General features: G+C 46.0%; 1 protein-coding gene across 1 annotated transcript in view; it reads right to left on the bottom strand.

The window, feature by feature from the left end:
- Positions 1 to 14,751, bottom strand: part of NTRK3 (neurotrophic receptor tyrosine kinase 3) — a 650,206-nt gene that overhangs the window by 441,061 nt on the left and 194,394 nt on the right. The window contains exon 3 of the mRNA XM_066592818.1: positions 1,108 to 1,182. Coding sequence (XP_066448915.1) covers positions 1,108 to 1,182 — 75 coding nt within the window. The remainder of the gene's footprint in view (positions 1 to 1,107; positions 1,183 to 14,751) is intronic.

The raw sequence follows: 14,751 nt of genomic DNA, 5'->3' as shown, positions 1-14,751 counted from the left end.
TAAGGTAGGTAAAGGTAAAGTCCCCTGTTGCAAGCACCGACCTATGACTGACTCCTCGGGTGACGTTTTCTTGGCAGACTGTTTTTCCAGTGCTTTCCCCAGTCATCTTCACTCGCTCCACCCAGCAAGCTGGGTAATCATTTTACTGACCTCAGAAGGATGGAAGGATGAGTCAACCTTGAGCCGACTACCTGAACCACACGTGGATTGAAACTTACTCTGTACTTTGTATGCCATTGTAGTCCATTGTAAACTGCAGGTGGGTTCAGATGGTGTGTTTTTGTCCAATGCACTCAAATCTTCCTTACATTAGAAGTGATTAGTGATGTCGTCTTAGAGCACAGGGGCAATTGGTTCAAATCTACACGTGACAATACTTTATCACCGTGTTTGTTCTTTCTATGGGCAGTTTAGTTTCTCCCCAAACTGCAAAACATACTTGAATGAATACTTAGCTAAGGAGTTGACCATCGTACAGTAGGTGAGCATGCCAGGTATAGTGCCACCTAATACAGGTGATGTACTGCAGTCTGTAGGATGATAACACTGTGAAATATGTTTATGCTATGTATAATACAGAGACAGATAAATAATTCACTAGGATATGAAAGTCATAGACTAAAGAAAAGAGCAGCCAATGATCACATTGATTTAAAGGAGTTGTCCAGCTGTAAACTATTGACGGTCTATATGCAGAATAGGCCATCAATAGTAGATCAGCAGGGTCTGCCACCCGGGACCCCTGACAATCAGATTTTCATCAGACCAGCGTGCTTATGCACTGAGCTGATTTCTGCAAGAAGCAAACAGCTCCATTCTAACTGTAGTGGCAGGGCTTGGTATTGCAGGCAAAGTTCTCACTTTGCCTGTTATACTAAGCTTGGTCACTATCATGGCTGACCACTGCAGTGGAAACGGAGCTGTCTGTTTTCTGCAGAAGCCAGCTCAGTATTCGAGCACACTGGGTTGGTGAACAGCTATTCAGAGGGAATCCCAGACAGCAGACCCCACCAATCTACAATTGTTGGCCTATCCTAAGGATAAACCATTAGTAGTATACAATTGGACAACCCCTTTAACAGTTGGATTTAGGTGAATAGTACTTACAGGCTTTGGATTCCAGTGTAAAGTTCCATGTCCACTACATTCAAAATCTGTAAATCCTTCCAGTTTTCTATGTGTCTGTAATGAAAAGAAACATTATGGTTAGTCATCATCATTACATGACTACCTGAAAGTGTAAAGTCATTTGAAAGGGTGGTAAGTAGCATTTAACTTGGTGCACTTTTAATGATTAAAACCTGTTTGAAATTGTGATTATTGTTCCTTATAAAATAGCATTTAAATTATATTTGCAGACACTTCAACACAAACTATTCAGTTGATAAAATTCTAACTTTTAACTTGCTTTTCCATTTTACAAACTTTGCCCGACACTCGTTCCTGTGTGTACTCGCTCCCATACCGCTGCACAGAAGCGAGTATCGCTGGCTCTCTGACACAGCGGCCTGCAGGAGGCCGGAATGGCTGGAGAAGATTTCACTCCTCGCTCTGCCTCGCCCCTCTCCATTCACTTAACACAGCGGATGTTCAGTACTGAATGGCTGCTGTTTACACTCATCGTTCAGGATTTTATGCAGCCTAAATGATGATCCTGAACGGCCGCTGTGTTAAGTGAATGGAGAGGGGTGGGGGAGAGTGAGGAGTGAAATCCCCTCCAGCCGCCCCTCTGTGAGCCAACGATACTCACGCCTGTGGAACAGCAAGCGAGCGAGTACATGCAGGGACGAGTGGCGGGCATCGTTTGCCCGACAGTCATCCTATGTAAAAGGGGCTTTAGGCCTTTGTTACATGATACTCATGGTTAAATAAGCATTTGATCATTGATACCAGTACATGATCACGCTCTACAGCTATAGCTGTAATCAAGTGTACGGGACTCACCCTAAAGGCTTAACATTTTATGGTAATAGACTGTAAGATGGGACAAAAGTTGCACCAAAATCACAGCATGCGCCAGGATTTGCATCAAACTTAGGCATAACAGAACTGAGCATGCTGACTGGGAAACTTCCGGTAGCTAGTATAAAAGAAAATGTTTGCTGTGCCACAGTAGAGCGCAGGGACTATGTCAATGAGCTGAGGTGCTACTGGGGAGCTGCTAAGAGAGGTGAAATAGAATGCAGACACTGACGTAACTATAGAGGATGCAGGGGATGCGGTTGCACCCAGGCCTAGGAGCCTTAGGGGGCCCATAAGATCTCTCTTCTCCATATAGGGAGCCCAGTACTATGAATGAAGCATTATAGTTGGGGGCCCTGTTACAGGTTTTGCATTGGGGCCCAGGAGCTTCAAGTTATGCCTCTGAATGCAGAGGTGCTGCTGCTGGTAAGACAAAGCCTGGATGTGAGAGGGCTGTTTAGACAGGACAAAAAGCACTGACCAAAAGGAACCAGAGACTGCCTGTTGCAAACAGGGAGAAACTAGCCATATTACAGCCACAACCTTTTGGGTACAACTGATTGCACCAAGGACTTAATAGAACAGCACTGTAGAGCTATACTCCTGACTTGGTATAAGCAGGAGTCAGACGTAGTGGCAATTCCCAAACAATAAAATTGTAAGTGTGACCGGCCTCAAGACAGACATTAGTTATGCACACCACTAGAGATGTGGCTAGTCAATAAACAGACCTGTTTTTTAGTAACTACTGTGCTAAGGGACATGGACTATTTAGTAAATTGCCATTGCTCATGGTTAAGACTGGGACAATATTACAGGGGGGTGAGCCTACATAATAGACTGGAATTTAGATGCTATGTTTCCAATATACTGTACTGATACTAATAGAGGGTTAACCCTTTAAATAAAAATTGTATATGATATTATTTGTCTTTTTGTTCTACAGAATTGAGCTATGTACAATGCTTCTGGCACTGTTTTGTATTATGTGCAGAGTAGCGTCATTCATACGATTTAGTTAGCCTTAATTAGCAACAAGGTATTTGAATGTAACAGTTAATTGCTAAACCATTATTACCATATTATTATTGATGATTCCTATTCTTGTGTTTATAAATAAATATTGTAAATATTGGTTACTCCATCGCCTGCATCGTATCCAGAAACCTGTGTCGCTATACCATCACCCACAACACAAGTACAATATCTGTGATAGAAGAGGTAGGATTCTCTCATTGTCTCTGATGGCCAGGGACAGGAGACAGATGAGGCGAGGATAAGTTAGGACAATGAGAGATTTGGGTCACAAGATATGAAGGTAGGCAAAGTCTTGAGTGGCTGGGTGTATATGTGGAAAACTGCAAACAGTTTCTGACTAAACACACACCAACAAGAAATCAACCACAGTGATCCTCCCTCATTCTTGATAAAATCCCCTTACATAAGACACCGCAGGGTAAATGTAGAACATATGCCAGCACAGCATTGTTGGGAAAGCAAAAGGGTCTACTGCACTTGGTTTACATTTACATGTTCTTCATGTAATGGAAGATACAGTATCGCAATAGACTTGATTATAATGTATATTACACATATATAAACCGATAAATTTCCAGGGTCTTTGCCCTTGTCTCATCACCCTCCCATCTGTCTGAACATCTCCTCGAAACCAAACAATTCCTTATGTGCTGACGTCCCAGTCTGCTGCCTTGCTAGAGGGTTAAGTTCTTCCTCGCACATGTTGATGAGCTACTCGTGAACAAGCACTGATGTTTTTAACATCTAGCCACTTGTATTCTTTTTTCCTACTGCCACCCACAGAATTATTGTCTCTGTTATGTAAATATGTGTATTATTTAACATGTTGGTATTTCAGATGGATTTCACGTCTACTTAGAGTACTTTGTGCTAAAAGACTTAGGCTACCAAATACAGCTGTTGGCCAAATTAGTGATCTCACCCAATTTCCCTATACACATGCATGGTTAGCTGAGCTTGCATGTGTCTTCATCTAGTGAAGAAGAGAAAGCCATTGCCAGGCTATTCTAGTAGCAGCTTATCTTCCTTGAGAACAAAAGAAACATGCAGTTGAAATCCAACTGCCCAATCTTTTTGCCCCTAGACATCTGCCATCGGGAAAGAAATGGAAGGTTACCATACATGTCAGATGATCAGCTATTCCTGCCAAAATTGATGGTCTTGAATGACGTGTATCTAAGTTGTATCTCCAAAAGAGATGAGCGAACGTACTCGTCCGAGCTTGATACTCGTTCAAGTATTAGCGTGTTCGAGATGCTCGTTACTAGAGGCGAGTACCACGCGATGTTCGAGTTACTTTCACTTTCATCTCTGAGACGTTAGCGCGTTTTTCTGGCCAATAGAAAGACAGGGAAGGCATTACAACTTTCCCCTGCGACGTTCAAGACCTATACCACCCCCCTGCAGTGAGTGGCTGGCGAGATCAGGTGTCACCCGAGTATAAAAATCGGCCCCTCCCGCGGCTCGCCACAGATGCATTCTGACAGAGATCAGGGACAGTGCTGCTGGTGCCGGAGCTGCTATAGGGAGAGCGTTAGGAGTTATTTTAGGCTTCAAGAACCCCAACGGTCCTTCTTAGGGCCACATCTAACCGTGTGCAGTAGTGTGGAGGCTGCTTTTTGCAGTGTTGCACTTTTTTTTTTTTTTTTGTATATCGGCCGTGCAGAGCGATGCGTCCTGCAGTAATTTTACATTGTCCAGGGCCAGTAGTGGTGAGGCAGGGACAGAAGACATATTTAGTGTATATAGGCAGTGGGCCTTTCCAAAAACATTTGGGAAAAAAAATCTATTTGGGCTGCCTGTGACCGTCCTCAGTGTACTGGGTCTCTGCTGGGGGTAGTTGTCCTAATTCATACGCAGCCAGCTAAGTGTTACAGCAGGCTTGCGCAAAATTCTTTCCTGCCTCTGTGTTACCTCTTACATCACCGCTGTATTCCTGTCCACAAGTGTACTGGGTCTCTGCTGGGGGTAGTTGTCCTAATTCATATGCAGCCAGCTAAGTGTTACAGCAGGTTTGCGCAAAATTCTTTCCTGCCTCTGTGTTGCCTCTTACATCACCGCTATATTCCTGTCCACAAGTGTACTGGGTCTCTGCTGGGGGTAGTTGTCCTAATTCATACGCAGCCAGCTAAGTGTTACAGCAGGCTTGCGCAAAATTCTTTCCTGCCTCTGTGTTGCCTCTTACATCACCGCTGTATTCCTGTCCACAAGTGTACTGGGTCTCTGCTGGGGGTAGTTGTCCTAATTCATACGCAGCCAGCTAAGTGTTACAGCAGGCTTGCGCAAAATTCTTTCCTGCCTCTGTGTTGCCTCTTACATCACCGCTGTATTCCTGTCCACAAGTGTACTGGGTCTCTGCTGGGGGTAGTTGTCCTAATTCACACGCAGCCAGCTAAGTGTTACAGCAGGCTTGCGCAAAATTCTTTCCTGCCTCTGTGTTGCCTCTTACATCACCGCTGTATTCCTGTCCACAAGTGTACTGGGTCTCTGCTGGGGGTAGTTGTCCTAATTCATACGCAGCCAGCTAAGTGTTACAGCAGGCTTGCGCAAAATTCTTTCCTGCCTCTGTGTTGCCTCTTACATCACCGCTTTATTCCTGTCCACAAGTGTACTGGGTCTCTGCTGGGGGTAGTTGTCCTAATTCATACGCAGCCAGCTAAGTGTTACAGCAGGCTTGCGCAAAATTCTTTCCTGCTTCTGCTGTGCGTTCCGTAGGCGAAGTCAGCTTCCAACCACAGGCCAATAAGCGGCACATTTAATTACAGCGTTCTGTTTCTGTACTACTGGTAATACAGCATGCTGAGGGGTAGGGGTAGGCCTAGAGGACGTGGACGCGGGCGAGGACGCGGAGGCCCAAGTCAGGGTGTGGGCACAGGCTGAGCCAGTGCGGTGGCCAGGGGTAGAGGCAGGGCCAGACCGAATAATCCACCAACTGTTTCCCAAAGCGCCCCCTCGCGCCATGCCACCCTGCAGAGGCCAAGGTGCTCTAAGGTGTGGCAGTTTTTCACAGAGACGCCTGACGACCAGCGAACAGTGGTGTGCAACCTTTGTCGCGCCAAGATCAGCTGGGGAGCCACCACCACCAGCATGCGCAGGCATATGATGGCCAAGCACCCCACAAGCTGAGACAAAGGCCGTTCACTGCCTCCGGTTTGCACCACTGCCTCTCCCCCTGTGCCCCAACCTGCCACTGAGATCCAACCCCCCTCTCAGGGCACAGGCACGAGTGCCTACTGGCCTGCACCCACACCCTCACCTCCGCTGTCCTCGGCCCCATCCAGCAATGTCTCTCAGCGCAGCGTCCAGACGTCGGTAGCGCAACTGTTTGAGTGCAAGCGCAAGTACGCCGCCACGCACCCACACGCTCAAGCGTTAAACGTGCACATAGCCAAATTGATCAGCCTGGAGATGCTGCTGTATAGGCTTGTGGAAACAGAGGCTTTTAAAAGTATGATGGCGGCGGCGGCCCCGCGCTACTCGGTTCCCAGTCGCCACTACTTTTCCCGATGTGCCGTCCCAGCCCTGCATGACCACGTCTTCCGCAACATTGTACGCGCCCTCACCAACGCAGTTACTGCCAAGGTCCACTTAACAACGGACACATGGACAAGCACAGGTAGGCAGGGCCACTATATCTCCCTGACGGCACATTGGGTGAATTTAGTGGAAGCTGGGACAGATTCAGAGCCTGGGACCGCTCACGTCCTACCCACCCCCAGAATTGCGGGCCCCAGCTCGGTGCTGGTATCTGCGGCGGTGTATGCTTCCTCCACTAAACCACCCTCCTCCTCCAACGCAACCTCTGTCTCGCAATCAAGATGTGTCAGCAGCAGCACGTCGCCAGCAGTCGGTGTCGCGCGGCGTGGCAGCACAGCGGTGGCCAAGCGTCAGCAGGCCATGCTGAAACTACTCAGCTTTGGAGAGAAGAGGCACACGGCCCACGAACTGCTGCAGGGTCTGACAGAGCAGACCGACCGCTGGCTTGCGCCGCTGAGCCTCTAACCGGGCATGGTTGTGTGTGACAACGGCCGTAACCTGGTGGCGGCTCTGCAGCTCGGCAGCCTCACGCACGTGCCATGCCTGGCCCATGTCTTTAATTTGGTGGTTCAGTGCTTTCTGAAAAGCTACCCACACTTGTCATACCTGCTCGGAAAGGTGCGCCGGGTCAGCGCACATTTCCGCAAGTCCCACACGGACGCTGCCACCTTGCGGACCCTGCAACATCGGTTTAATCTGCCAGTGCACCGACTGCTGTGCGACGTGCCCACACGGTGGAACTCTATGCTCCACATGTTGGCCAGACTCTATGAGCAGCGTAGAGCTATAGTGGAATACCAACTCCAACATGGGTGGCGTAGTGGGAGTCAGCCTCCTCAATTCTTTACAGAAGAGTGGGCCTGATTGGCAGCCATCTGCCAGGTCCTTGGAAACTTTGAGGAGTCTACCCAGATGGTGAGCGGGGATGCTGCAATCATTAGTGTCACCATTCCTCTGCTATGCCTCTTGAGAAGTTCCCTGCAAAGCATAAAGGCAGATGCTTTGCACTCGGAAACGGAGGCGGGGGAAGACAGTATGTCGCTGGATAGTCAGAGCACCCTCATGTCTATATCTCAGCGCATTGAGGAGGAGGGGGAGGAGCATGAGGAGGAGGGGGAAGAGACAGCTTGGCCAACTGCTGAGGGTACCCATGCTGCTTGCCTGTCATCCTTTCAGCGTGTATGGCCTGATGAGGAGGAGCAGGAGGATCCTGAAAGTGATCTTCCTAGTGAGGGCAGCCATGTGTTGCGTACAGGTACCCTGGCACACATGGCTGACTTCATGTTAGGATGCCTTTCTCGAGACCCTCGCGTTACACGCATTCTGGCCACTACGGATTACTGGGTGTACACACTGCTCGACCCACGGTATAAGGAGAACCTTTCCACTCTCATACCCGAAGAGGAAAGGGGTTCGAGAGTGATGCTATACCACAGGACCCTGGCGGACAAACTGATGGTAACATTCCCATCCGACAGCGCTAGTGGCAGAAGGTGCAGTTCCGAGGGCCAGGAAGCAGGGGAGGCGCAGAGATCAGGCAGCATGTACAGCGCAGGCAGGGGAACATTCTCCAAGGCCTTTGCCAGCTTTATGGCTCCCCAGCAAGACTGTGTCACTGCTCCCCAGTCAAGGCTGAGTTGGCGGGAGCACTGTAAAAGGATGGTGAGGGAGTACGTAGCCGATCGCACGACCGTCCTCGGTGACGCCTCTGCCCCCTACAACTACTGGGTGTCGAAGCTGGACACGTGGCCTGAACTCGCGCTGTATGCCCTGGAGGTGCTTGCTTGTCCTGCGGCTAGCGTCTTGTCAGAGAGGGTGTTTAGTGCGGCTGGGGGAATCATCACGGATAAGCGTACCCGCCTGTCAACCGACAGTGCCGACAGGCTTACACTCATCAAGATGAACAAAGCCTGGATTTCCCCAGACTTCTCTTCTCCACCAGCGGACAGCAGCGATACCTAAACAATACGTAGGCTGCACCCGCGGATGGAAGCATCGTTCTCTATCACCACCATCAAAAACGGGGACCTTTTTGCTTCATCAATCTGTGTATTCTATTCATCCTCCTCCTCCTGCTCCTCCTCCTGAAACCTCACGTAATCACGCTGAACGGGCAATTTTTCTTAGGCCCACAAGGCTCAGTCATATAATTTTTGTAAACAATTTTTATACGTTTCAATGCTCATTAAAGCATTGAAACTTTCACCTGAACCAATTTTTATTTTAACTGGGCTGCCTCCAGGCCTAGTTACCAATTAAGCCACATTAACCAAAGCGATTAATGGGTTTCACCTGCCCTCTTGGTTGGGCATGGGCAATTTGTCTGAGGTACATTAGTACTGTTGGTACACCAATTTTTTGGGGCCCTCGCCTACAGTGTAATCCAATTAATTTTTTTCCCACCTGCATTAAAGCTGACGTTACATCAGCTGTGATGGGCAATGCAATGGGATATATTTATGTACCGCCGGTGGCTTCCTGGCACCCACCCATGCTGTGGGTCCACAGGGAGTTGTAACTGCATGTGTCCACTTCTAAAGAACCCCAGTCTGACTGGGACATGCAGTGTGGGCCAAGCCCACCTGCATTTAATTGGACGTTACCTCAGCTGTGATGGGCACTGCAATGGGATATATTTATGTACAGCCGGTGGGTTCCAGGGAGCCACCCATGCTGTGGGTGCACACGGAATTTACATTGCGGAGTTGTACCTGCCTGTGACTATTTATAAATACCGCGGTCTGACTGGGGCATGCAGACACCTTGACAGAATGAATAGTGTGTGGCACATAGGTTCCCCATTGCTATGCCCACGTGTGCAGCTCCAGATGGAGGTGGCACAGGATTATATTTCTCATTGCTTCTGTACAGCATTGTGGGCTATCGCCCCGCCCCTTTTAAAGAGGGTCGCTGCCTAGCCATGCCAACCCTCTGCAGTGTGTGCCTGCGGTTCCTCCTCATGGCAGACGCACTTAGAAATAGACATGAGGGTGCTGTGGCATGAGTGCAGCTGAAGGCTGCGCAGGGACACTTTGTTGTGCGCTGTGGACACTGGGTCGTGCGGGGGGGTTGGGCAGCATGTAACCCAGGATAAGTGGCAGCGGAGTGTCATGCAGGCAGTGATTGTGCTTTGTTGGAGGTAGTGTGGTGCTTAGCTAAGGTATGCATTGCTAATGAGGGCTTTTCAGAAGTAACAGTTGTTGGGAGGGGGGGGGGCACTCTTGCCGCTATTGTGGCTTAATAGTGGGACCTGGAAACTTGAGATGCAGCCCAACATATAGCCCCTCGCCTGCCCTATCTGTTGCTGTGTCGTTCCCATCACTTTCTTGAATTGCCCAGATTTTCACAAATGAAAACCTTAGCGAGCATCGGCGATATAGAAAAATGCTCGGGTCGCCCATTGACTTCAATGGGGTTCGTTATTCGAAACGAACCCTCGAGCATCGCGATAATTTCGTCCCGAGTAACGAGCACCCGAGCATTTTGGTGCTCGCTCATCTCTAATCTCCAACCTTAGAACGTATGGTGTTCAGTAATTAAATTTGCCTTAAGAACAATTCCTATAAATACATTTTTTTCTCCATCAAGTTTCTAAAATTTCAATTCAGTAATTTCTTGGTCTTATATGTCTCTAGAAAGACTGATTTATATGCTGGGCTGGCCACTATTACAGTCCTTCCAAGTGTGGTCACTCAGGTTTCCCAGGCTTCTAAACATTTTCCTGGGGACAGAAGCATAACATGAGGCTCCCAATGCAAAATCGGTAACAAAGCCCCCCACTTATTACATTACATTTATTATGCTAGTCTATTTATATGCAATTAAGAGGCATTTTAAACCCTCAGGCTCCAGGGCCAGGTGCATGTGGAAATTCTGCATCGTCTACAGTTATGAACCATCTATGGGAGGTGTGCTGGTGGCCATATCTGTCACACTGATATTATATTAACATATAAGGAACAGTTGTGTATCATTTTTAACAACTTCACAAAGGAAAGCAACTCAATAACGCCTTAATTTTCTTATTTGATGAAATTCTCCTATGGCCAAGTTCACACAGTTTGGCTCTTGATGCTTATTTTTTTAGAAAACCCAGGAGTAGATACTAAAGTACTGTATCTGTTAGAGCTTAGTCACAGGGGCGCATCCGGGCGCCAATACGACTGTCTTCTTGCACGAAGAAGATGGCCGCACCTGCAGTGCAGCCGGTCATGTGTTCTTTCTACCAGCGGTGCGGAGAATCGTCCATACCTGCAGTGCGGCTGCCTTATCCTGCAGGAAGACGGGCGCATCGGCGCCTGGATGCGACCGTGTGACTGACCCCTCAGTCTCTAATTTGTATAAACAAGGGAAAAAAATTGCTGGCCTAATTATACTGGATAGCTACTAAAAACCTTACCGCTCTAGATGACTGGGCATCCTATAAGGATGTCCAATTATTCAGAGTTTCATATTTTGACAATAATATGGATCTAAAATGCAATTATTTGTTATTAAAGTTTAATGCAAGAATGCTGGGTCACTAAAAAAATGGCTGCCTTTGTCAAGTATTGCTGATCTTTAAAATAAATTTACTGCCAATGACCTAGATTTATATATGGTATGCAGCCCATCTTCTCGGTTTTACTCATTGAGATGTACATGTGCAACAGTAGCAATGCTGGGATGAAATTATGATATTCGGCGCATACATTAATTATAAAATATGACAGAAAATCTCTAGAAGGATGTGATAAATTACTGTGTGCTGCAAATCTATAAATCTGTTGAGAGATGCCATGACAAAATAGCTACATCAAAACCCACATCTAATATTGCAGACAGACCATCCACTGAAGTGTTAAATATTTCACTTCATGCCTTTTGCAGAATTCCAGAGAAATATAATGAGATTTTCCCTCTACAAAGCCTGTAAACGTTATGTTCCCTTAATGAATATACATTAACCCTATCATCTCCGGCGCAGATAAAACCAGCCATTTTCTGATAATATAGGGATATCATATGAGTTTCAGTAGAGAAGGGTGATGGACACTATTAAAGGGCTATTATATGGGCTATAGAATAGATAGAAGCTGTGGATATAAATTACTTTCTGTCAGTGACTATAGATACATTATAACTGATCAATAGTATGATTCACAGCTTCTGTTGCAGAGACAGAAATGTCGGATTGCTGCAAAACCCAGCATTCAGTTATATCTCAGGTAGATATGTACATGATTATAGCTGTAGTAGGATTAGACACTGGGTCTTGCCACCAGAGGCCATAAAATTCTTCTGCCCTATAGGAAAGCTATCAGAAGCTACTTTTCTGTCGTCTACCTCTTGTTGAGAGATTGTTGCCCACTAGACATGCCTCTACAATGCACTCAAAGACATTTTGCCTAGCTAAAAGACCTTGAGAGGGGTGCATCATTGAAATGAGAGAAGCAGGATGGTCATTTTGACAAATTGGCCACCATCTAGGCTATTCTTACCAAGCTGGTAGCAGGTATTGGGAGCAGTGGTTAAATGAGGGCATGCACACATGGTAAACAGGCTACGGATGGCTCAGGCAGATCACCAGTACAGAGGACCATTTGATCCACTGACAAGCACAAGCAGATTCAACAGTTTTGTTGACCACCATCCGGACACAGACGGCACTCTCATTACAGAACCCTGTCTCTGCCCATTTCCAGGCCCTGAGCAGAAGAAAATTTAGTGTCATGGCACCCATTATGTGTCCTGCCATTAACACCCCAACACCATTGCCTTCTTTTGCAGTGGTGTAATGAATGAGAAACCTGGACTGCTATAGACTGGAACCATATCATCTTTAGCGATGAATCTAGGTTCTGTTTGGGAGCCGACGAGAATGGAAACCTAATGGTGAGCTCTTTAGTTTCTGCCTTTGCTGTAGAGTGACACATTGCCTGAACTACTGGTGTGATGATTTAGGGAGCCATCATATACAACATTCGGTCACCCCCAGTAGTTATCAAGGGACTCTAATAGCCAAGAAATATGTGCAGCAAATCCTGTGGCCATATGTGTTGCCTCTCATGGCAAGGCATCCAACAGACATTTTTTCAGGAGGATAATGCTCACCCACCCACCCACAAAAAGGGTTTCCCATTAATGTGTCTGACAGGTTGCCACATGTCTTTGGCCTGCCGATTTGGCAGATTTATCGCCAATTAAGCATTTATGGAACCAGCTGGGAAGCCAACTTTGCCAGCCTAGGAGTATTCTGCAGGATCTACAGCAGTATTTCCCAAACTCTAGTCCTCATGGACCCCAACAGGTCATGTTTTTAGGATATCTTATAGTAAGAACACTTGTGGCAATGTCTGACAATAATTACACCACCTGTGCAACACTGAGGAGATCCTGAAAACATGACCTGTTGGTGGTCCATGACGACTGGAGTTGGGAAACACTGATCTAGAGGCTCATTTGCAACTTCTGTGGACAAATGTACTGCAGCTTAACATATGGAGCTGGTATACCTTCATGCATATCTCATCATGTATCCCGCTAGAGGCAGCCCAAGAGGCTACTAGAGCCTCCTTTGAATTGTACAGTTTTCCTCAATAAACGTATCTATTTGCTCTTACATTGTAATCTCTTACATATATCATTATTACATTATCATATAAAAAAATGTATTCAATTCCGACGATTCCTTTTTTGTCAATGAGTGTATATTGCCAATGGCATACAGAATGTCCTTGTAGCATGAAGCATAGAGTCTGTGTACCGCCATGACTATTGTGGGCAAACGTCCTAAAAGATATATTCAGTCACTGCTAACATTGCTCATCTTCTGCACAAGCCTCATTCCTAAAGGAAATGGAACACTAGACATCACTGTAGGGACTTATACCACAGTACATCTTTACTGTATTGCGTGTTTTTCTAATGTTTGCTTGCAGAAAAATTTATGGCGATCAATGTATCCAACATTAAGAACATAAAATACAACCCAATGACTAGCTACGAAATGCAGGGTATCATTAATTCTCTTATATAGTAAACAAGAGAGTCTTTATACACAGATGGTGCTACATTATTTCAGAAAGTAAAATCATTAGAAAAATCATGTTTAGCTTCTTGGTAGAGATGATATTATACTTTAGAGACTGTTCATTGATGTTGGGGTCATAATTGCTCATGCACCAGGTCTTAAGCGTTCCGGGCGTTTGACAATATTAGAAAATAGATCGTTTTCCTTTACTTAAAGTGGTGAAACTATTAAAGATAAAGGCTTCTCAATATTAGTCATATAAGGATAAAGTTTTTATGAAAAGATAGCTTATTGTTTATAAATACTGTATGTAAATATATCCAGTTCTCAAAACTAGAGAAAGGTGAAATTAAGGTGGTGAGGATGGAGACCAACATCTTCCTGGACTTTGTGATAACCATTCTGTTCATGACAATTACAGTCAGTCCTTCCCCAGCCTGAGATATAAGATATAACTTAAATAGTGATAAGTGGGGAAGGTATAGATTGTGCCCAGATATTAAAGCCGAATATGAGCTCTTCATCTAACAAGAGATCCATCACATCCTTATGTATAGGTCCTACTTAAAGCTTCATTTATATAGTGATTTTGGCTTATAGAGCATGACTAAAATACTGCGCACTTGGCAGGAAAGATGCTTTTTTTACATATTTCCGAGGTACTTTGTAAAGTTATGGGAAAAAACTCCTGTATTATATGCAAATTCTATACTTTATTCAAGGATGTGTGTGATTTAATATTTAAGAGAGTTAAAGTGACCTTCCAGTTTCAGGACACAATTGTGTCGTGGGATGAGAGGGGGCTGAGGATATTTTACCTGCAGTTGTACTTTCTGCCATCCCTCTGATCCACTAGTTCTGGATCCTGTTTTCTTCATCCAAGATGGCCGTTGGAATCTTCAGATGAACCAATCCACACAGTCCATTAGTAGTGTTGGGGTACTTTTACATGAGACCATCTGCTGGGCAAAAGATGCCCGTCAGGTCATCCCAGTGAAAATTATTCCTGTGTTTTACACAGGAACAAACATTGCTGACTGAATGAAGGCAGAGCAGGCCGGGGATCGTTCCACCCACCTCTATTTGCAATAAGCAGGCAGTCGTTCATAAGTGAAGAAATGCCTGTTTACATGGAACAATACGTTGTATGAGAGGATAAATGAAAAACTTCTTGTTCGTCGTTCAGTCACTGCATGCAGTTG

The sequence above is a fragment of the Eleutherodactylus coqui genome, chromosome 2, assembly GCF_035609145.1.
Source record: "Eleutherodactylus coqui strain aEleCoq1 chromosome 2, aEleCoq1.hap1, whole genome shotgun sequence".
In the NCBI taxonomy this organism is placed as follows: domain Eukaryota; kingdom Metazoa; phylum Chordata; class Amphibia; order Anura; family Eleutherodactylidae; genus Eleutherodactylus; species Eleutherodactylus coqui.
The sequence above is the reverse complement of the archived record's forward strand: the minus strand, read 5'-3'. Positions and strand labels throughout refer to the sequence as shown.